The sequence below is a fragment of the Mesoplodon bidens genome (genome assembly GCF_964165515.1).
Source record: "Mesoplodon bidens genome assembly, chromosome: 14".
In the NCBI taxonomy this organism is placed as follows: domain Eukaryota; kingdom Metazoa; phylum Chordata; class Mammalia; order Artiodactyla; family Ziphiidae; genus Mesoplodon; species Mesoplodon bidens.
In genome coordinates, this window is record NC_138170.1 from 49,302,903 (window position 1) to 49,327,535 (window position 24,633).

At 38.5% G+C, this 24,633-nt stretch overlaps 1 protein-coding gene across 1 annotated transcript in view; it reads right to left on the reverse strand.

Moving 5' to 3' along the window:
- The window catches only part of GTF2A1L (general transcription factor IIA subunit 1 like), a 59,555-nt gene extending 39,980 nt beyond the window's left edge, over positions 1 to 19,575 (reverse strand). The window contains exons 1-3 of the mRNA XM_081254548.1: positions 19,015 to 19,575; positions 16,424 to 16,525; positions 16,110 to 16,233 (exon numbers count right to left, since the gene is read on the reverse strand). Of these exons, the coding sequence (XP_081110674.1) occupies positions 16,110 to 16,233; positions 16,424 to 16,525; positions 19,015 to 19,035 (247 nt within the window). The 5' untranslated portion in view covers positions 19,036 to 19,575. The remainder of the gene's footprint in view (positions 1 to 16,109; positions 16,234 to 16,423; positions 16,526 to 19,014) is intronic.
- Between the last annotated feature and the right edge of the window lie 5,058 nt (positions 19,576 to 24,633).

Genomic DNA, 24,633 nt, shown 5'->3' on the forward strand with positions numbered 1-24,633 from the left:
TGGTACTGGCATAAAAACACAAAGATCAATGGAACAAGATAGAAAGCTCAGAGATAAACCCATGCACCTATGGTCAACTAATCTATGACAAAGGAGGCAAGGATATACAATGGAGAACAGACAGTCTCTTCAGTAAGTGGTGCTGGGAAAACTGGACAGCTACATGTAAAAGAATGAAATTAGAACACTCCCTAACACCATACACAAAAATAAACTAAAAATGGATTCGAGACCTAAATGTAAGACCGGACACTATAAATCTCTTAGAGGAAAACTTAGGAAGAACACTCTTTGACATAAATCTCAGCAAGATATTTTTTAATCCACCTCCTAGAGCAATGGAAATAAAAACAAAAATAAACAAATGGGACCTAATGAAACTTCAAAGCTTTTGCACAGCAAAGGAAACCATAAACAAGATGAAAAGACAACCCTCAGAATGGGAGAAAATATTTGCAAACTAATCCACAGACAAAGGATTAATCTGCAAAATATATAAACAGCTCATGCAGCTCAATATTAAAGAAACAAACAACCCAATCCAAAAATGGGCAGAAGACCTAAATCGACATTTCTCCAAAGAAGACACACAGATGGCCAAGAAGAACATGAAAAGCTGCTCAACATCACTAATGATTAGAGAAATGCAAATCAAAACTACAATGAGGTATCACCTCACACCAGTTAGAATGGGCATCATCAGAAAACCTACAAACAACAAATGCTGGAGAGGGTATGGAGAAAAGGGAACACTCTTGCACTGTTGGTGGGAATGTAAACTGATACAGCCACTATGGAGAACAGTATGGAGGTTCCTTAAAAAACTAAAAATAGAATTACCATATGATCCCGCAATTCCACTACTGGGCATATACCCAGAGAAAACTATAATTCAAAAAGACACATGCACCCCAATGTTCACTGCAGCACTATTTACAATTGCCAGGTTATGGAAGCAACCTAAATGCCCATTGACAAGACGCATGGATAAAGAAGTTGTGGTACATATAACAATGGAATATTACTCAGCCATAAAAAGGAACAAAATTGGGTCATTTGTTGAGACGTGGATGGATCTAGAGACTGTCATACAGACTGAAGTAAGTCAGAAAGAGAAAAACAAATATCATATATGAACGCATGTACGTGGAACCTAGAAAAATGGTACAGATGAACCAGTGTGCAGGGCACAAGTTGAGACACAGATATAGAGAACAAACATATGGACACCAAGGGGGGAAAGCCGCAGGGGGGTGGGGATGGTGATGTGCTGAATTGGGCGATTGGGATTGACATGTATACACTGATGTTTATAAAACTGATGACTAATAAGAACCTGCTGTATAAGAAAATAAATAAAATAAAATTCAGACATTCAAAAAAATAAAAGGTTGGCCAAATGGTTGTAAATGTAATCATTTAAAAATAAGTCTTAATACTACTCAGCCATAAAAAGAACAAAATAATGTCATTTGCAGCAACATGGATGAACCTAGAGATTGTCATACTGAGTGAAGTAAGTCAGACAGAGAAAGACAAACATCATATGATATCACTTATATGTGGAATCCCAGAAAAATGGTACAAATGAACTTATTGATAAAACAGAAAGAGAGTCACAGATGTACAAAATAAACTTATGGTTACCAGGTGGGGAAAGGGGGAGGGATAAATTGGGAGATTGGGATTGATATATACACACTACTATATATAAAATAGGTAACTAATAGGGACCTACTGCATAGCACAGGGAACTCTTCTCAGTACCCTGTAATGACCTATATGGGAAAAGATTCTAAAAAAGAGTGGATAGATGTATATGTATAACTGATTCACTTTGCTGTACAGCTAAAACTAACACAGTATTTTAAATCAACTATACTCCAATAAAAATTTTTTTTAAAATAAGTCTAAAGAACAAAGAGTTACTAGAAGGATCTCAGTTGACCAATGTAACCTTAAACCTTACCTCAAGGTTCATTTTATCTACTTGAACCTGACTGTTAGAAGACCATTTTGCCTTTTCTTAATAAAAACAAAAACATTTTAGCATGTTTATGCAGCACGTATATACCGAATGTAATGTTTTTTAATGGTATTTTTTCACATACTGTATTAAGGAAAACTGTCCTAAAGATCCATTTCTGACACTAGAATGGCTCCATCATATACAACAAACAGCTCAGAAGAGCAAAATTTTTTTAACTACTGATTCTTCTCACATTAAGACAACAGAAGTGAAGCTACAAAGATTGACGGTTAATGAAGTACAAAATTATTTTTATCCTCTGTCATCTATAGCTTTGCTTCTTAACCAGCATTCTTTTTGGAAAGGCTAAATTAGAACTGGAGTGGCAGGAACACAATGGTATTAGTCTTAATTAGCTGAAGTGAGAAAAGCTTAGGCTGGTACAGCATAAGCCATAGCCTGAGAGGAAACAAAAATCTGTTAACATACTGTCTGAAGCAATTAAATGAATTTCTTGAGGAAAAATAGCAACAATTCTCCCCTGTTAAATACTCTGCAATAAATCCCAAAGGATAATTCTCTCTACTCATACAAATCAAACAGAGCTAAAAGAGAGTTTTAAGAGTTTCTTTAGAGCCATCAAAAAATTGAACAAAATTTTAAAGATTCATGTAGCTTCTACTTAATTTTGATACTAAATTCACAAGTTATATTCATCATTCATATACATTCACTAATTATGTACACCATTATATGTGCCTGAAACATACTTTTTAAAATACTCAAGATAGTGTCAATAACCAATTAAGTTTTAATTGAATACATGTTTTTACTTAAAGTGTCAGAATTTTGGTCTTCATGTATATATTCTAGAAATAGTAAATTTCATAAACAATAAGCTTTAGAATAAAGGAAAAATTTAATCTGACAAATATAATTTAAGGAGTTTTGCAAAAAAATAATATAGCACAACAACATTCACATTTATAACTGTACTTTTCCCTACACACCAAAAAGTCTTTGACACATTAAGGCAGTTAATCATTTAACAATATTTGGTCCCACTTTGAACCATACCAAATTTTAATATCCAAGTCACATTATTCAAAAGGTGCAAAAACTGGTAAATTTCTTTTTTGTGACTACTCTTTAGTATATGGCTGTCTCCTGATGACCAAACTGAATATTCTAACTCAAATCACCTCAAGAAACAACAACATTGCTGAAATTTTTAACAGATCCAAATTCAAAAACAACAGGACATACAGTTTGTACCTGAAGTTTAGGAGTTTTAATGCTCAAAGATGAAAGCTAACAAACCTCTCAATGTTCCTGGTTCTGCCCTGTCTTCCTCCCACAATGATTGATGGTTTCATCAAAAAGACTATGTGACATGAAAACCAAATAGCAGATGATTTGAATTGCCCTAGAAATAAGGCAATTATAGACACAGTGACTACATGTCCCAGTGTGCTCAGGACAGTCCTAGTTTACTCCTGTTATTCTGAGGTTATTATTATTACTATTTATTTATTTATGACTGCATTGGGTCTTCGTTGTTGCGCGCGGGCTTCCTCTACTTGCGGCAAGTGGGGGCTACTCTTCGTTGCAGTGTGCGGGCTTCTCACTGCAGTGGCTTCTCTTGCTGCGGAGCTCGGGCTCTAGGCACATGGGCTTCGGTAGTTGTGGCATGTGGGCTCTAGAGTGCAGGCTCAGTAGTTGTGGTGCATGGGCTTAGTTGCTCCACTGCACGTGGGATCTTCCCAGACCAGGGATCAAACCCATGTCCCATGCATTGGCAGACAGATTCTTAACCACTGTACCACCAGGGAAATCCTGAGGTTATTATTAACACAGTCCCATTTCTCTCTCAAAAGTGGATTATAGGGTTTCCCTGGTGGCGCAGTGGTTGGGAGTCCACCTGCTGATGCAGGGGACGCGGGTCCGTGCCTCGGTCTGGGAGGATACCACATGCCGCGGGGCGGCTGGGCCCGTGGGCCATGGCCACTGGGCCTGCGCGTCCGGAGCCTGTGCTCTGCAGCGGGAGGGGCCACAGCGGTAAGAAGCCTGCGTACCGCAAAAAAAAAAGAAAAAAGAAAAGAAAAAAGTGGATTATAAGCAAAAGACCCAGAACAGCCAATATGATATTCAAGGAAAAATGATGACTACTAACATTACCCAACTTCAAGACTTACTGTAAAGCTACAGTAACCAAGACAGTGTAGACAAATAGATGGCAAAAAAATATACAAATAGATCAGTGGAACAGAACAGACAGCCCAGAAATAGATCCCCATAAATATAATCAATTGATCTTTGACAAAGGAGCATAAACAATACAATGGAGCAAAGATAGCCTCTTCAACAAATAGTGCTGGAACAACTGAACATCAAATGCAAAAAAAATGAACCTAGATACAGACCTTACATGCTTCACAAAAGTTAATTCAAAATGGATCACAGAGCTAAATGTAAAATGCAAAACTATAAAACTCCTGGAAAATAACATATGAGAAAATCTACATGACTTGAGTATAGCAATGACTTTTTTGATACAACACTGAAGGAACAATCCATGAAAGACATAACTGATAAGCTGAACTTCATTAAAATTAAAAACTGCTTTGCGAAAGACAATGTCAGGAGAATGAGGAGACAAGCCACAGTTTGGGAGAAAATATTTGCAAAAAACATACCTAATAAGGGACTGTTATCCAAAATAAAAAAAGAGACAGAGGACCTTCAGGTGGTGGAGTAGTAAGACATGGAGATCACTTTCCTCCCCACAAATACATCAAAAATACATCTACAGTCTACGGCCATACCATCCTGAATGCACCTGATCTCGTTTGATCTCAGAAAAATACATCTACATGTGGAACAACTTCTACAGAATACCTACTGAATGCCGGCAGAAGACCTCAGACTTCCCAAAAGAGCCATGTGGCTCACAGGGTCTTGGTGCCAGGGGTCAGGCTTGAGTCTCTGAAGTGAGAGAGCCAAGTTCAGGACACTGGACCACCAGAGACATCCCAGCCCCACATAATATCAATTGGCAAGAGCTCTCCCAGAGACCTCTGTCCCAATGCTTACACCCAGCTCCACTCAACGACCAGCAAGCTCCAGTACTAGACATCCCATGCCAAACAAATAGGAACACAACCCCACCCATTAGAATAGAGGCTGCCTAAAATCATATTGAGTTCACAGACATCCCCAAAACACACACCAGACGTGGTCTTGACCAACAGAAAGACAAGATCCAGCTTCACCCACCAGAACACAGGCACCAGTCGCCTCCACCAAGAAGCCGACACAACCCACTGAACCAACCTTACCCACTGGGGGAAGACACCAAAAACAATGGGAATTGGGCTTCCCTGGTGGCGCAGTGGTTGAGAGTCTGCCTGCCGATGCAGGGGACACGGGTTTGTGCCCCGGTCCAGGAGGATCCCACATGCCGCGGAGCGGCTGGGCCCGTGAGCCATGGCCGCTGGGCCTACGCGTCTGGAGCCTGTGCTCCGCGGCGGGAGGGGCCACAGCAGTGAGAGGCCTGCAAATTGCAAAAAAAAAAAAAAAAACAATGGGAACTATGAACCTGCAGCCTGGAGACCCCAAATACACTAAGTTAAGCAAAACGGGAAGACAGAGAAATATACAGCAGATGAAGAAGCAAGGTAAAAACCCACCAGACCAAACAAATGAAGAGGAAATAGGCAGTCTATCTGAAAAAGAATTCAGAGTAATGATAGTAAAGACGATCCAAAATCTTGGAAATAGAATGGAGAAAATATAAGAAACATTGAACAAGGAAATAGAAGAACTAAAGAGCAAACAAACAATGATGAACAATACAAAAAATGAAATTAAAATTCTCTAGAAGGAATCAATAGCAGAATAACTGAGGCAGAAGAATGGACAAGTGACCTGGAAGATAAAATAGTGGAAATAATTACCTCAGAGTAGAATAAAGAAAAAGGAATGAAAAGAATTAAGGACAGTCTCAGAGACCCCTGGGACAACATTAAACACACCAACATTTAAATTACAGGGGTCCCAGAAGGAGAAGAGAAAAAGAAAGGGACTGAGAAAATATTTCAAGAGAATACAGTTGAAAACTTCCCTAATATGGGAAAGGAAATAGTCAATCAAGTTCACGAAGCACAGAGTCCCAAGCAGGATAAATCCAAGGAGAAACACACCAAGACACATATTAATCAAACTATCAAAAGTTAAATACAAAGAAAAATATTAAAAGCAGCAAGGGAAGAGCAACAAATAACATACAAGGGAATCCCCATAAGGTTAACAGCTGATCTTTCAGCAGAAACTCTGCAAGCCAGAAGGGAGTGGCAGGACATATTTAAGTGATGAAAGGGAAAAACCTAAAACCAAGGATCTCATTCAGGTTCGATGGAGAAATTACAACCTTTAGAGACAAGCAAAAGCTAAGAGAATTTAGCACCACCAAGCCACCTTTACAACAAATGCTAAAGGAACTTCTCTAGGCAGGAGACACAAGAAGAGGAAAACACTTAAAATAACAAACCCAAAACAATTAAGAAAATGGTAATAGGAACATACATATCGATAGATACCTTAAATGTAAATGGATTAAATGCTCCAACCAAAAGATACAGACCGGCTGAATGGATACAAAAACAAGACTGGTATATATGCTGTCTACAAGAGACCCACTTCAGAGCTAGGGACACATACAGACTGAAAGTGAGGGGATGGAAAAAGATATTCCATGCAAATGAAAATCAGAAGAAAGCTAGAGAAGCATACTCAGATAAAATAGACTTTAAAATAAAGAATGTTACAAGAGACAAGGAAGGACACTACATAATGATCAAGGGATCAATCCAAGAAGAAGATATAACAATTATAAATATATATGCATCAAACATAGGAGCACCTCAATACATAAGGTAACTGCTAACAGCTCTAAAAGAGGAAATGGACAGTAACACAATAATAGAGGGGGACTTTAACACCTCACTTACATCAATGGACAGATCATCCAAAATGAAAATAAATAAGGAAACAGAAGCTTTAAATGACATATTAAACAAGATGGGCTTAATTGATAATTATAGGACATTCCATCCAAAAACAACAGAACACACTTTCTTCTCAAGTGCTCATGGAACATTCTCCAGGATAGATCATAACTTGGGTCACAAATCAAGCCTTGGTAAATTTAAGAAAACTGAAATCATATCAAGTATCTTTTCCAACCACAACACTATGAGACTACATATCAATTACAGGGAAAAATCTGTAAAATGTACAAACACATGGAGGCTAAACAATACACTACTAAATAACCAAGAGATCACTGAAAAATCAAAGAGGAAATCAAAAACTGTCTAGAAACAAATGACAATGAAAACACGAGGGGGCCTCCCTGGTGGCGCAGTGGTTGAGAGTCCGCCTGCCGATGCAGGGGACACGGGTTCGTGCCCCGGTCTGGGGGGATCCCATGTGCCGCGGAGCGGCTGGGCCCGTGAGCCATGGCCGCTGGGCCTGCGCGTCCGGAGCCTGTGCTCCGCAACGGGAGAGGCCACAGGAGTGAGAGGCCCGCATACCGCAAAAAGAAAAAAGAAAAAAAAAAAAAAAAAAAACACGAGGGCCCAAAGCCTATGGGATGCTGCAAATCCAGTTCTAAGACGGAAGTTTATAGCAATATATTCTTACCTCAAGAAACAAGAAAAATATCCAATAAACAACCTAACCTTACACCTAAAGCAACTAGAGAAAGAGGAACCAAAAAAAACCCCCAAAGTTAGCAGAAGGAAAGATACCATAAAGATCAGATCAGATAATAAATGAAAAAGAAATGAAGGAAACAATAGCAAAGATCAATAAAACTAAAAGCTGGTTCTCTGAGAAGATAAACAAAATTGATAAACCATTAGCCAGACTCATCAAGAAAAAGAGGGAGAAGCCTCAAATCAATAAAATCAGAAATGAACAAGGAGAAGTTAAACAGACACTGCAGAAATATAAAGGATCATGAGAGGTTACCACAAGCAACTCTATGCCAATAAAATGGACAACCTGGAAGAAATGGACAAATTCTCAGAAAAGCAAAACCTTCCAAGACAGAACCAGGAAGAAACAGAAAATATAAACAGACCAATCACAAGCACTGAAATTGAAACTGTGATTAAAAATCTTCCAACAAACAAAAGCCCAGGACCAAATGGCTTCACAGGTGAATGCTATCAAACATTTAGAGAGGGGCTAACACGTATCCTTCTCAAACTCTTCCAAAATATAGGAGAGGGAGGAATACTCCCAAACTCATTCTACAAGGCCACCATCACCCTGACACCAAAACCAGACAAAGCTGTCACAAAGAAAACTACAGGTCAGTAACACTGATGAACACAGATGCAAAAACCCTCAACAAAATACTAGCAAACAGTATCCAACAGCACTTTAAATGGATCATACACCATGATTAAGTGGGGTTTATCCCAGGAATGCAAAGATTCTTCAATATACACAAATCAATCAATGTGATACACCATATTAACAAATTGAAGGAGAAAACCCATATGATCACCTCAACAGATGGAGAAAAAGCTTTTTACAAAATTCAACACCGATTTATGATAAAACCTCTCCAGAAAGTAGGCATAGAGGGAACTTACCTCAACATAATAAAGGCCATATATGACAAACCCGCAGCCAACATCGTTCTCAATGGTGAAAAACTGAAACCATTTCCACTAAAATAAGGAACAAGACAAGGTTGTCCACTCTCACCACTCTTATTCAACATAATTTTGGAAGTTTTAGCCACAGCAATCAGAGGAGAAAAGGAAATAAAAGGAATCCAAATAGAAAAGAAGTTAAACTGTCACTGTTTGCAGATGACATGATACTATACATAGAGAATCCTGAAGATGCTATGAGAAAACTATTAGAGCTAATCAATGAATTTGGTAAAGCAGCAGGATACAAAATTAATGCACAGAAATCTCTTGCATTCCTATACACTAATGATGAAAAATCAGAAAGGGAAATTAAGGAAACACTCCGATTTACCATTGCAACAAAAAAGTAAAATACCTAGGAATAAACCTACCTAAGAAGACAAGAGACCTGTATGCAGAAAACTATAAGACACTGATGAAAGAAATTAAAGATGACACAAGCAGATGGAGACATATACCACGCTCCTAAATTGGAAGAATCAACATTGTGAAAAGGGCTATACTACTCAAAGCAATCTGCAGATTCAATGCAATCCCTATCAAATTATGAATGGCATTTTTCACAGAACTAGAACAAAAAAATTTACAATTTGTATGGAAACACAAAAGACCCCGAATAGCCAAAGCAATCATGAGAAAGAGAAATGGAGCTGAAGGAATCAGGCTCCCTGACTTCAGACTATATTACAAAGCTACAGTAATCAAGACAGTATGGTGCTGGTACAAAAACAGAAATATAGATCAATGGAACAGGATAGAAAGCCCAGAGATAAACCCACATACATATGGCCACCTTATCTTTGATAAAGGAGGCAAGAATGTAAAATGGAGAAAAGACAGCCTCTTCAGTAAGTGGTGCTGGGAAAACTGGACAGCTACATGTAAAAGAATGAAATTAGAACACTTCCTAACACCATACACAAAAATAAACTCAAAATGGATTAAAGACCTAAATGTACAGCCAGACACTATAAAACTCTTAAAGAAAAACATAGGCAGAACACCCTATGACATAAATCACAGCAAGATCCTTTTTGACCTACCTGCTAGAGAAATGGAAATCAAAACAAAAATAAACAATGGGACCTAATGAAACTTCAAAGCTTTTGCACAGCAAAGGAAACCATAAACAAGATGAAAAGACAACCCTCAGAATGGGAGAAAATATTTGCAAACAAAGCAACTGACAAAGGATTAATCTCCAAAATATACAAGCAGCTCATGCAGCTCAATATCAAAATCAACCCAATCCAAAAATGGGCAGAAGACCTAAATAGACATTTCTCCAACAAAGACATACAGATTGCCAACAAACACATGAAAGGATGCTCAACATCACTAATCATTAGAGAAATGCAAATCAAAACTACAATGAGGTATCACCTCACACTAGTCCGAATAGCCATCACCAAAAAATCTACAAACAAGAAATGCTGGAGAAGGTGTGGAGAAAAGGGGACCCTCTTGCACTGTTGGTGGGAATGTAAATTGATATAGCCACTATGGAGAACAGTATGGAGGTTTCTTAAAACCTAAAAATAGAACTACCATATGAGCCTGCAATCCCACTACTGGGCATATACCCTGAGAAAACCATAATTCAAAAAGAGTCACGTACCACAATGTTCACTGCAGCACTATATCCAGCACATGGAAGCAACCTACGTGTCCATCGACAGATGAATGGACAAAGAAGATGTGGCACATATATACAGTGGAATATTATTCAGCCATCAAAAGAAATGAAATAGTTATTTGTAGTGAGGTGGATGGACATAGAGTCTGTCATACAGAGTGAAGTAAGTCAGAAAGAGAAGAACAAGTACCATATGCTAACACATATATATGGAATCTAAAAAACAATGGCTCTGAAGAACCTAGGGGCAGGACAGGAATAAAGACGCAGATGCAGAGAATGGACTTGAGGACACGGGGAGGGGGAATGGTAAGCTGGGACGAAGTGAGAGAGTGGCATGGACATATATACACTATTTACCAAACGTAAAATAGATAGCTAGCGGGAAGCAGCCGCATAGCACAGGGGGATCAGCTCGGTGCTTTGTGTCCACCTAGAGGGGTGGGATAGGGAGGGTGCGAGGGAGACTCAAGAGGGAGGGTATATGGGGATATATGTGTACGTATAGCTGATTCACTTTGTTCCACAGCAGAGACTAACACACCATTGTAAAGCAATTATACTCCAATAAAGATGTTAAAAAAATAGTAAAAAAAAAAAAAAGATAAATAAAAGGCAAATTTACTAAAAAAAAAAAAAAATACACAAAGAACTCTCAAAACTTAACAATAAGAAAGCAAACAAACCAATTAGAAATGGGCCAAAGACCTAAATAGACACTTCACCAAAGAAGATATATAAATGGCAAATAAGCATATGAAAAATATAAAAGATGCTCCATATCATATGTCATTGGGGAAATGTAAATTAAAACAACGAAATACCACTACACCCCTATTGGAATGGACAAAATTCAGAACACTGATAACAGCGATATGCTGGCAAGTATGCGGAGCAACAAACTCTCATTCATTGCTGGGGAATGTAAAATGGTTCGGCCGCTTTGGAAGATAGCTTGACAGTTTCTTACCAAGCTAAACATACTCTTACCATATGATCCAGCAATCACACTTCTTGGCATTTGCCCAAAGGAGTTGAAAACTTATTTCTTCACAAAAACCTGCACACAAATGTTAACGGCATTTTTATTTATAATTGCCAAAACCTGGCAGCAACCAAGATGTTATCCTTCAGTAGGTGAATGGGTATATAAACTGTGGTACCTCCGGACAATGGAATATTATTCAGTGTTGAAAAAAAAGGAGCTATCAAGCCATGAAAAGACATGGAAGAACCTTAAAATCATATTACTGAACTTCCCTGGTGGCGCAATGGTTAAGAATCCGTCTGCCAATGCAGGGGACACGAGCTCAAGCCCTGGTCCGGGAGGTTCCCACACGGCGCATAGCAACTGGGCCCGTGCGCCACAACTACTGAGTCTGCGCTCTGGAGCCCACAAGCCACAACTGCTGAGCCCACATGCCACAACTGCTGAAGCCTGTGTGCCTAGAGCCTGTGCTCTGAAGCGGGAGAAGCCACCGCAATGAGAAGCCTGTGCACCGCAACGAAGAGCAGCCCCCACTCACCGCAACTAGAGAAAACCCGGGTGCAGCAACGAAGACCCAATGCAGCCAAATATAAAAAATAATAATAATTTTTTTTAAATCATATTACTAACTGAAAGAAGCCAATCTGAGAAGGCTGTATACTGTAGTGTTACAACTACATGACATTCTAGAAAAGGCAAAACTATGGAGACAGTAAAAAGATCAGTGGTTGCCAGAGACTGGTGTGAGGGGAACGGATGCAGAGGAGCACAGAAGATATCTTGGGCAATGGAAATACTCTGTATGAAACTACTACAGTGGATTCAAGTCATTATAAACTTGCCCAGCCCCACAGAATGTACAACCCCAAAAGTGACAATGTAAACTATGGACTTTGGGTGTTTACGATGTGTCAATGCAGGTTCATCAACTGTAACAAATGTACCACTCTGGTGGGGTATGTTGATAACTGGAGAGGCTATGCCTGCGTGGGAGCAAGGAGTATATGGGAAATCTCTGTACCCTCTCTCAAATTTGCTGTGAACCTAAAGATGCTCTAAAAAATTAAGTATTTTTTAAAAGTGGATTATAAATTATATATAATAGAATATAAGAATAGAACAGCAGTTCTCAGAGTTTAGTGTACAAACCCCTGGGGCTCCCTAAGATACTTTCAGGGTGTTCATAAGGTCAACACTGTTTTTATAATATCAAAACAATATATGCCTTTTTACTTTCTCACTAAATATTTTTTTTTTTTTTTTTTTTTTTTTGCTGTACGCGGGCCTCTCACTGCTGTGGCCTCTCCCGTTGCGGAGCACAGGCTCCGGACACACAGGCTCCGCGGCCATGGCTCGCGGGCCCAGCCGCTGCGCGGCATGTGGGATCTTCCGGGATAGGGGCACGAACCCGTGTCCCCTGCATCGGCAGGCGGACTCTCAACCACTGCGCCACCAGGGAAGCCCCCTCACTAAATATTTTAAGGCGGGGGGTGGTGCTGACATCTGCACTGATAGCACAAAGCCGTGATAAATAAAACTGAAGGCACCTTCACATGAATTAAGCCTGTAAGCACCAAACCTTACTAGTGCTCACTGTATTTATTCTCCATTGCTATTTACTCACAGTTTAAAAATAAACAAATAAAACCAGCAACAACAGAACTGTTTCACTTAAGAAATTCCTTAATGTAACCATAAAGAATTATTTTTACTAAATTTCAAGCCTCAAGTATACTTGCTTTTAATATTCTGTGTGAGGAAACAGGAAGAACATATAAAGCATCTCTGTAGCATACAGAAGTACAAGGAAGTATGAGGAAATCCAATGGTGCTATTGTTTAAGTTGGGAGCTGACCTAGCTAATTTCTTTTTTCAAGAAACACTATTTTACCTGAAAGAAAAACTGACAGAAACTATGGTTCATCAGACTTGGGTATTTGGCAATTTTTTGAAAATGAACTAAGTGTGCCTATCACCTCAAGAAAAACAAACTGACAGTATTGGTTTGGCAATGATTAAAATTCAAGCTTGCAAGCAAAAATTAGAATTTTGAAAACTATATCCACTACAGTAAGCTTCATCGCTTTCCAATACTTAAACACTTTTCTGTGAGATATGTGGAGATATTAATATGATTTTTTATCCTGTACAATGAACAGTGTGTCAAATGTATAACTCAGTGAACCAATACCTTCCACGTCACCCATGTATGTTACACAATTACACAGGGGTTAGACAGTCATTCAAAATGCAAGATATACCAGTGAACTTTAACATCACAAAAAGTCCATAGATATGGCTTCAGATTCCACTTTGCAGCTAATCTCTCAGAAACTACCACGTGTTGAGTTTTAGCATAGTACCAAATTACCTGAAAAAGCTATTAAAACACTCTTCCTTTTCCAATTATCTATCTGTGGAAGATTTTCTTCTGCCAAAACTACATATCACAACAGATTAAATTTAGAAATAGATATGAGAATCCAGCTATCTTGTATTGAGCCAGACACTAACAAGAATTGCAGAAAAGTAAAACAATACCAGTCTTCTCACTAAATATTTTTTTGTTCTAGAAAAGAGTTATTTTTAACAAATACATATTAACATACAATCATTTTTTAAATTAATAAATCAACATTTAAAACATTTCTCAGCTTTAATTTCTAATATGGTAAATAGACACTAACAGCCCACATAAAAGGAAGCACTTTGAGGTTCTCAACTTTTAAGTGTAAAGGGGTCTTGAGACCAAAAAAAAAAAAGTTGACAACTGAAGATATAGCAAATGAGTAAACAAATGGATAATAGAGTCAAAGAAAATACAACAGGGCAAACAAATTTTAACAGTGGAAAAGACAAAGGCAAAGGACTTATTCCATTGTAGATTTAATGTGAACTTGTTATCAAGAGATAAAAAGGTTGTAGAGTATGTTTAGGCTATCTTAATCAGGCTTTTAGAAGCATACAACGAGATGATATAATTAAAAAGTACTTCAATTTTATGAGGCTGTTTACTTCAAGAATCTTATTGCAGAGTACCCAGAAATGAAGAGGGATAGGAAAAAGGCCTATAATGCAGTTTTACAGGATACATGTGCTTCCTCTTCACTTCATCATGAATGATGTAGAAAAGAAGAAGAAAAATTGTCTTGTTTAAATGTAATTATTCCTATTAGTCTAACCTCTAAGACAGAATTAGAAAGAAAGAAGTGCTGAGTGAAAGTCAGCTAGATATATTAGTTGCAAGACTATTTTGTGATTTAAATCACTGGTAATATTACCATCTTGAGGCAAAATCAAGTATTACAATTTTGAATGACAAAGAACCTGAGAAGTGTTCCAGCTAGTCTTTTCTTAAGAACCATGCTTTTCATAAAAGACAATCAAGTATTTTACTACTCCACATTCACCACCCTCCAAGCCACTCCTAAAGAAAAAATCTTTAAAGTTCTTTAATGAAGAAAAAAATTAAAAGAATGTTATTTAAATAGAGAAATAAAAGGGATGCCCTAATAAAACAGTAAAGTTAAAAATGAAAGCATAGCCAAAAACCGAACAATTGATGTAATTCAATGTGTCAACTTAATAATTAAAACAGCCATGGCTAACTCTTAAAGAGCAATGTTACACATTTTAAGCACAGCATTAGATAAAAGTTGTGTTTGGTCACCTCAACACTCATTGTTAATTTCATTTTTATACGTTATAATTGCTGCCACACTTAAATTCTCTCATTTTGTAACAGAGGAGGTACTAGCCTCCTTACTATCGATATTTTCCCCTCACCTTGACCCACAAGATTTTCATGTGAATTTTCCCAAGTATGCCATGAACAATCTAGTTTTTACTGACAATCTAATCCAAAATCTACCCTTACCTCTTGCAGACATTCATCTATTGAATTTCAGCTAAATCCAATAAAACCTACTTGTGTGTGTCTGTCTGTGTCTGCGCACGACTGTATCTGGGTGTGTCTCCCTGAGTCTGGATATGTCTGTTGGTGGGTGCCTCTGTGTCTGTCAGTGCATCCCTATGTGCCTGTGTCTCTGTGCATCAACATGTAGATGTATATACATACGCACATCAGGACAGCATAAGGATTGTAAGAATCAGAGGAGAAAAAAAGAAATAAAGGCTAGAAAGATATAATAGTATTGTTTTATCTTTTAGCAGTTAGTCTTTTCCAGTTTAAATGGATAGACATAATATGGACAAATATTTCCCTTAAAAGCAGAGGTCTAGATTTAAGTCCAAGATTAAAGACAATACGCATATGGTCCATCCCTAGCCATCATTTTACATCCAAAACTGTGAAGTAGCCTGAATAACCTCCATACTCCTGTTTATACTCCATTTTGCTTCCATTTCAATTCCAGATTTACAATACATACACATAGCAAGAGGAAGAGAAAGAATGCACAAGCTTGCAAGCACCCATCTTTCCCTCTGCTCCTTCACCAAGTGGCTGGATTACTCCTTTACTAGAGCCAATCAAATCCTCTGAGATAAACAAAGGGTATTTCCAATAGCCCACAAACTATATAATTTGTTCCCATGAAGTAAGGTTTTGTCACCTTTGTGGACTATAATAGTTTTAAAAATAGTTTAAATAACCTAATTTTTTTGTCAATAATTACATGGCAGTGATGACTTATCTTGTGTTCTTTTAATAGCAATGATTTTGAAGTCCAAGCCCTCTCCCCTAAGAACATTACCCTAATTCCAAACCACCACCAAATGAGAATTTGTTCTGCATATAGTACTAATTTACTAACTATATCCAACCTGTTGATGATTGCAATGTTTGATGCAAGCTGTGTGGCAACTGAAGGGTAAACAGAGGCGATTGGACACGATTTCTGAAGAAGTCTTCTGTTGCTTTAGACTGCAAAACCTTTGTTTCCCAGAGCTGCAGAGAAAAACAAAATGTTTGCTCTAAAAAAAAAAATTAGGATATTTACTCCTATATTTTTTACTTTTAAATTAAATGATCAGCTGAAGGCACAATAAATGGGTATTAAACTATAATTAAGGGGGTTGGATTTAATTTATCCATTTTTTAAGCTAAAAAAACAAGAGAGAAACTTCTGTCTACAAACCTGCTTCAAGTCTTTTAAGACTTGTTCCTCTATACCTTCTTCAGCAAACAGATCCTGCACTCCTTCAATTACATCTTCAATTACAGATCTGTAGAGTTTAGGCTATGTAAAAGCAATTGTTAAAGTTTTACATTCTCAAGTTTGAGTGTATCCAGCCTTAAAAAACATGCAGTATACACTTTCTAATCTTATATTTGAAGAAAAGCCACCACAAGGGTTTTCACTCTGTGCATCCTATTCCCAATAGTCTTAGCTTTCCATAAATTGGTTAACTTCAGACCCATAGTCTCAGCTTATCTACAAGGCTGAATCACAATACTACAAGAAAATATGAGATAATAATCTCATCAAGATGTATGGTTACTTTTAGGATCCTTGGCTTTTGGGTCAGTATTTAACCTCCACACTCCTTTTTAAAAAGGAAATTAATTTAAGACAGGTGGAAATGAACCTTTTGTTTTCAATTTATCTTTTTCTCAGAGGGACCCAGAGAGCTTTTTTACAGTTTACTATATCACTTCCATAAATGTAAATAAATTCCAAGCCATAAATTTGGGGCAAGTATCTACAATAGAGTCACCAAAGTCTGTCCCATCCCGCTTCCAACATACAGAGTCCAAAAAGATCTTCTGAACCATGGTCAAGTAAAAGTACAACTGCACCAAAAAGGATTTCCTAAGAGAAACTAAGGAGGACATAAACAAACCTTACCCTTCCACAATCTGCATACTGCAGAGACTAAGTAACATCCTAAAAGCAGATCTTTACCAGATTAAAAACTGGTCAATATCAATAGAAAAATAGCCCTGTGGAAATAAACTCAGTCCTTCAAATCTATGTAAACTGTGCTCCACTCCCACCCTAGTCCAAAATGGCAATGCTGGGAAATTCCCTGGCAGTCCAGTGGTTAGGACTTGGCGCTTTCACTGCCTGGGTTCAATCCCTGGTGTGGGGACTAAGATCCCGCAAGCCACGCGGCACTGCCAAAAAAGACCAAATAAAAATAAATAAAATTTAAAAATGCAGAAAAAGAATGGCAATGCTAAGTGTACTGACAATACTGACCTAGTGGAAGTTCTACTGATAATAACAAAATAGGAATTTAGTTGAATTGCTCTTCTTTCAAATTGCTTAATCAGGCCAAATTGAAAATCCTGTCGTTCTAGGACTGCTTTTTCATACTACTCAGTAAATATTCTAAGTACTCCTATTCAGGTGAAGAGTAGTTAGGTATTAAACTTATTCCTTCTAAAGACCCAGAGTGAGCCTATGAAAAAGCCAATCAGTAATATTTAAATAATACATTATTCACAAGCATAGTCAATAAGATTAAGTGCCCTAGATTAGTTCCTTCTTCTAAAACATCCTACCCTGATAAAGCTGTGCTTAATTGATGTTTCAGTGTTAGGCCCAGCTAGTGCGATCACACTTAAAGCTAGAGGTAAAAACTCCTAGGGATAAAAACATCTTTTAAGATCTACCCTCAGAATGTAACAGCAGCCATCAAAAAATAACCCATTAGAACACAATTTTTCAAAAGCAAAGTAGGAATTGAACATACTTTCTCTTCTAGGACTACAGTTAGACTTTATATTCTTTCCCTGTTATCTTCATTGGTATATGTACAGTCCACTATGCATAGCCCAGGAAATCCATCTTAACCTCTTCCCTATTTAAAAGAAAACACACACACACTCCTTGGAGTTTCACTATCAAATAAAATGGTACACACGGTAAGCTTCTATTCAAGCATAATTATTTCACATATATTAAAACACATTATCAGAAAAAGGATACACATTAAAATAATAACTTGTCTTCAGAAATGAACCATTTTATCCCTCGTATGTATAGATGGAACCCATAAAAAAACACAGATCTGGACAAGCACATTGCCTTTCACCAAATGTAAAGTCTTTTGAAATGAACTGAAAATAAACGTGATTTCTTGACTTTTTTTCTTTAAATCAATTTTTAAGATTGATAGAGGGTCTCACAAGACCATTTAGCCTGTCAGCTCTCAGTTTACGTACTCCTTAATGGTAACAAAGCAATGTCTGGGTTTATCAATTCCAACTGTGCACTTAAACATTAAGATGCTTAAGGATGGGGAAACGGAGGGGTGGGGAAGAACTTTAAATATATGTGGTGGGGTAACCTAAAGTACCACATTACCTGTTATTTCGGGTAAATAATATAGCTTAGACTCAACCGTGGTCATACCAAAATTAAGAACTACAATTAGAGTACAACTGAACTCAGTAATTCTAAACACACTAAACTGGGAGGCTTAAGGTGCGTTCCATCTCTAACCACCTTCTCAAATCCTCACTCTAGAGGACCTCAGTTCGATGAGGAGTAAGAAGGAGAAGAAGAGGGGCACTTGTTCTTCTGGCAGGGGGCCAGGTCCAACTTCCGCTTCCTCCAACCCGGAGGAGAACAGAGGAGCCCCTACGGGAGAGGGCTCCTGAAAGTCTGTAAAGAGCCAGGATGGAAAAAAAAAGGGTGTGCGGAGCTCCGCTGCCATGAGCCCAGGACCGCGCTCCCTCTGCACGGAGCGCAGGCCGAGAGGCCAGGCTAGGGGTACCTACCATCGGGTTGACGCGGTCCATGCCCGAGGCTCCGGGGACCTCACTCTTTGTGCCTGCGCAGAACGCAGTGCGCCTCCGAGGACCGCTCCTTGCGTGCTTTGAACGCAGGTGCACGTTGTCCGGGCAACTACGTCAGGACGCTGCGGGTGGGGCAGGGGAGGAGAGAAAGGTTTATGACGAGGGTTAAGTGGAGTCGCGCTGCAGAGGCAGTTAAGAGGTTGACCTGCACGTTCACAGAGACCAGATAAAACGGGGTGGTGAAGTCAGGTGTAACCAACTTTGGGCCGTTCACATGACCCTTGAAGAGCCTTTATTTTCTCAATCTATAAAATAAAGGCTAAGAAAATAGGGGATGAGCAATGCAGCGGTAGATCCCAGTTCACTTTACCTTTGAGAAGAGGGGAGCTAGTGGTATCTGTCCTCTCCTTTTGCCAATTTTCATTCCTCCCCTTACGCCCCAGTCACAGCTGAACTCCAGTATATAATAAGAGTCAAACTCTTCTAAGATTGGTTCTCAAAGTGTAAGACAGCAACATCAGCTTCATCTGAAAACCTGTTAAAAATGCAAATTATTGGGTCCCTCCCCAGACCTACTGAATCAGAAACTCTGAGGCTGGGACCTAGCCTTCTGTAACTTTAACATGCTCTCCAGGTGATTCTGATGGGCACTTAAATGAGACTCTTTGTCCCAAAGCAAAGATTTTCAGCTTTGGCTGCACACTGAAATCACCTGGGGAGCTTAATAAAGGTTTGGCACCTGAGTCTCACCCCAGAGAATCTGATTATATTATGCAGCCAAGTTGGAGAACCACTGCTAAAATAAAGTCAGCACCCCAATACCGCCCAGGCTCCTTTTCCTCCTCAGGCAGAAATCACACCCTTGACCCTGAAAGGTAGAGCATCTAGGGGCATACCTTGCCTAGGGCTGAGGGTAGATGTAAGCACAGATAACCTGGAGGGTTAAATAAGGGAACAAGTCATTTATTGCCACTACTGTGCCTTTTAAAACAGCCTTTCTAGCCTGCAGATAGATCCTGACCTAACCAGATAGCTAAGTTACTGAATGATTAAAAATCCTATCAGGTTTAAAATTGGCTGTTTATTTATTTATTTGTGCATGTAAGTTCAGTAGAGCTATTTATGTCCAACCAATCTGTATTTGCTTTGCCTGGGTCAGGTACCTTATAGTTTGTGAGTTTCAAGAAGCTAATTTATATGAAGCCCTTTAGAAGACTTTCCTAAATTGAAAACTATCTGAAATTTCTTTTACAAAAAGCCAAGAATGTTACATAGTAATTTTTAATGATTGTATCTTTACCTGGCAATTTACTACCAGAAGTATTCAAAGTGACTTAACTTACACCCAAAACAAAAAGCAGTCATTGATTCCTACTGATATCATAAAAATTCAATTAAATTATTCAATTATTCAGCTTATTGCCAAAAAATCTCATTTTTCATCTTTTTCATAGTCAAGTTTTAAAACTTTATTCCTAAATGCATAGGATTAGTAATCACCTAACTTTTTGTGATAGCATACTGTTTTATATTACTTCATTATATACTTTACCCTTCTCAGGGCTATACTATAGATCATACATACTTTTGAAATTAAATTTGGACCTTGGTACCCATAAAAAGTGTGACTAAGTTGAACTGTTGTTTCTTAGTATACTTAGTAGACTCAGGTTGCCAAGAGGTTATGTAACTGGCAGAGAAATGTCAGTAACTTTCCATTTGTCCTTGGTGGTCTGTCTGCATGGTCACTAGTAGACTAAGATGTAGTTTCTTCCCAGTAATAGACAATGGCTTTTAGAGGAGGTATACTTTAACCTACATTCCAGGTGAATCCAAGTTACAAATCTGCTCTGGACCTGAGATAGCCAGCTTCCAAGATGGCCCCCAAAGATCCTTACCTCCTGGTATTCGTGACCCTGTGTTCGTCCCTCCCACATTTTAGCATGGTTTGTCTGGGTGACCAACAGAAAAGGAGAAGTAATGATGTATCACTTCTAAGATTAGGTTATAAATGACTGTGGCTTCCTTCCTTGGGATTCCTTCAGATCACTCACTTGGGAGAAGACAGCTATGCATGTTGTGAGGACAGTCAAGCACTCCGCCTATGGAGAGGCCCATGCGGCAAGGAACGAAGACTCCAGCCCATAGCCAACAGGGATCCCTGTTGGAAATTGATGCCTCCCCATTTGGGCTGTCAGATGATTGCAGCCCTGACTTGTCTGCATCCCTTTGAGAGACTTTGAACCGGAAACTGTGTGAGATAATAAATATTTGTCATTTTAAACAGTTAAGTTTGGGGATAATTTGTTACACAAAATGGGATAACTAATACAGGACCCATTCTCTGATTGGACTGTGCCTAGTGAAGGCTTGGTTTTTCCTCATTGTAATCTCAGCATTTAAACTTTCTTGAGTGCCTTCATCAGTCACAAGAGCATTTGAAAAGTATGTAAAGGAATCTTTATAGGCTGATATTTGATAGTGTTGACCCCAGGTTATCATCAAACAAGCAGACTGTTGTAGTCATGTAATGGTCACATTTCTTTTGTCAATTTTTCAAACTCAGAGGGGAAGTGTGTTGCATACACAAAAGACTTTTGATGCTAAATTGAAATTTCAAGATCCCAAAGCCTCAGTGAGGCAATTTTACAGTAACTTTTTTTTTTTATGTTAGTAATTAGAGAATAAAAAAGGAATGCTGAGCTTTGGTCTGTCTTTGAGTATACAGTTTTTGAAATTACACCTGTGGCAAAATATAAAGCTCTTCCCCAATTGCCCACCACAGTTCAGAGCATCAGATTTTCATTTTCTCCTCTTTTGTTTAGAGGCTATAATATCTATTTAACATATCATTTGTAATCAACACTAGTTTTGTAACATTTAAGCAAATCTTAATAATCAGATTAATTTCTCTGTATTCTGTAAGTTCATATTACTTTTGCCTAGAGGTTTCAGTGATATTATAAAAGTAAAGAAAAAACTTCTCCTTGTTTATTGTGAGAAAAGGCCGTATCTTTGAAGTCCTTTCTCTGAATAAGAATGTTTTTTAAAATGTTATTTAGAGACAGCCCATTTACATATTAAATTTTACAGTCAAATGCAGGGCATTTCAGTAACTCTAGACTCTAAATAATATATTTATCAGTAATGAAAAATACAAGTTAGGCTATGAGCATATGCCTTAAGGCAGCAAATATTCACAATTCGTTTCTGAACATTTTTCACCCAATGCACTAAACCCAGCAGTATTGTGTTTCTCTGCCTCTGTTTCATCCTTCACATCATTCAGGAAATGAAAATCCACATAATCTCTGCCTCACCTTGTAACTGTGAAATGGCTGCAATGTTAGTAGTTCTGACTTGTTTATACTCTGCACTTTTATAACATTTTCCATTTTCTAATACAACTCTAAAATCAACTTATATTATTTGAACATCAGATACAATTCCACCACGATGAATCCCTCCCCCCTACCCCAACAGGATTTCAGTTAAAATGACCATGTGACACAGTGCGATGGCCAACTGGTGACCTTATCACACAGTGGAACACTGTTAATGTTCACATTACTACCTATTTTTAAATGTTTTAATATTAAAGAGATGTATGCATTGTGTGCATATGAAAATGAGTGACTATAATTAACTCAAGGAAAGTGTGAAGGATGACTTCAAACACAGTTTTCCCTATGGCTACTTTTCAACATTCTCAACAGGGTCTTGATAAGAATTCAGTAATTTCCAAGCTAACAAATTATTCCATTTTCATTTCTTTAATCACAATGTGTATAATCAAATGTGAACATGAAATATTAGCAAGAATGATGTCTGTTGTCTCCAGTGAATTTTCCAACCTAAATTTCAACTTAGAGAAGATGGAGGTAAAGACCAATAAATTGAACTTAAGGCTATGACCTGGAAAGAACCAACCAGCTTTGTTCCCACAGTAACTGTACTTATCTTCTTTCCTAATTGGTCTCATTTTGTAAGGTGTAAAGGTAGCATCTTGAATATTCTATATTATTCTAGGTGCTTCAAATATCAGGAGAGGCAGGGACAACATGGAGTAGACACACTCCTTCCTATTCCTTCTGCTAAGCACAGCTAAAAAAAACTCTGGATATTATACATAAAACAAAGATAAGAAGACTCTGAAAGGTGGAGAGAAGAGCATAGACAGTTAGGGACCTCACAACTCAAAGAATGACATAGCAGTAAATCCCCTTGTTTTCTTTTTGCCTCGCCTATACCAGCCTGGGTACTGGTGAAGCTTGCAACCCGGAAACATCAAAGGTCACAGACCAAAAAGAACAAAAGCCTTTTTTCTCAAGCTAAGGACCAGAAAAGGGGCAGCAAGACAGAAAACTTTTAGACAATATCTGCTCTACTTCAAACGCCACAGAAAAAAAGCAGCCCCACCCCAGAGCCGTCAGCAAAGGCAGAGTAGGGAGTTTAAACTTCCACTCTTGCCCAGCTGTAACGAGGTGCAGCCATCCCCACAATGTCACTGGAGGCCACCTGGGATGCCTGGACTCGTCCCCCCAACCCAGCTATGATGAGGCATCCCCACCAGCCACTAGGGTTGTGTCAGAGAAGACCAAGACCTTCATCCCTGCTGGGTGATATTGAGACCTCCCCTTGCAGTGTCCGTGGGGGCCATGTGAGAAGGAGTTACAAGGTCCCCTTCCCTGCGTCAACCAGCGCGATGTCAGTGGAAGCCAGGTGGGGGGCCTGAACCCCTACCCTACCCAACTGTCACAAGGAGACCCTCCTCCCCTGGGCTATCAACAGAGGCTGAGCCAGAAATAAGGCCTGGAAACCTTGGCAATAGCAAGTGGGTACTTTCACTTTCCCCTACTGGCCCTGTGTCAGAGGAGACCTACTAAAACAGAAGATTTAAACAAGATCCAGAGTCTCATAATAACCAAAATGTCCAGGATGCAATTGAAAATCATTTGTTATACCAAGAACCAGGAAAATCTCTACTTGAATGAGAAAAGACAATTGACACCAACACAGAGATGACTAAGAGGTTGGAATTATCTGGAATTATCTGACAAGAATCTAGCCTTCATAAAACTGCTTTAATGAGCAATTAAGCAAGCAATTTAATGGGCGCTTTGAACAAATGAAAAAATAAAAAGTCTCAGCCAAGAAACAGAAGATATAAAGAAGAACCAAATGGATATTTTATAACTGAAAATACAATAACCAAAATAAAAAGTTCAATGGATAGGCTTGTTATGGATTGAATTATGTCCCCCCTAAAAAAGGTATTTTGAAGTCCTAACTCCCAGCACTTCAGAATGTGACCTTATTTGGAAATAGAGTCATTGCAGATATAATTAGTTAAGATGAGATCATACCACAGTAGGATGGGCCCCTAATCCAATATGACTGATGTACTTATAAGCAAAGGACAAAGATAGAAAGACAGCCATGTGAGAACAGAGGCAGAGACTGGAGTGATGCATCTACAAGCCAAAGAACACCAAGGATTATTGGAAAACACCAGAAGCTAGAAGAGACAAGGAAGAAATTCTCCCCTACAAGTTTCAGAGGTAGTATGGCTCTATCAACAACTTGATTTCAAACTTCTAG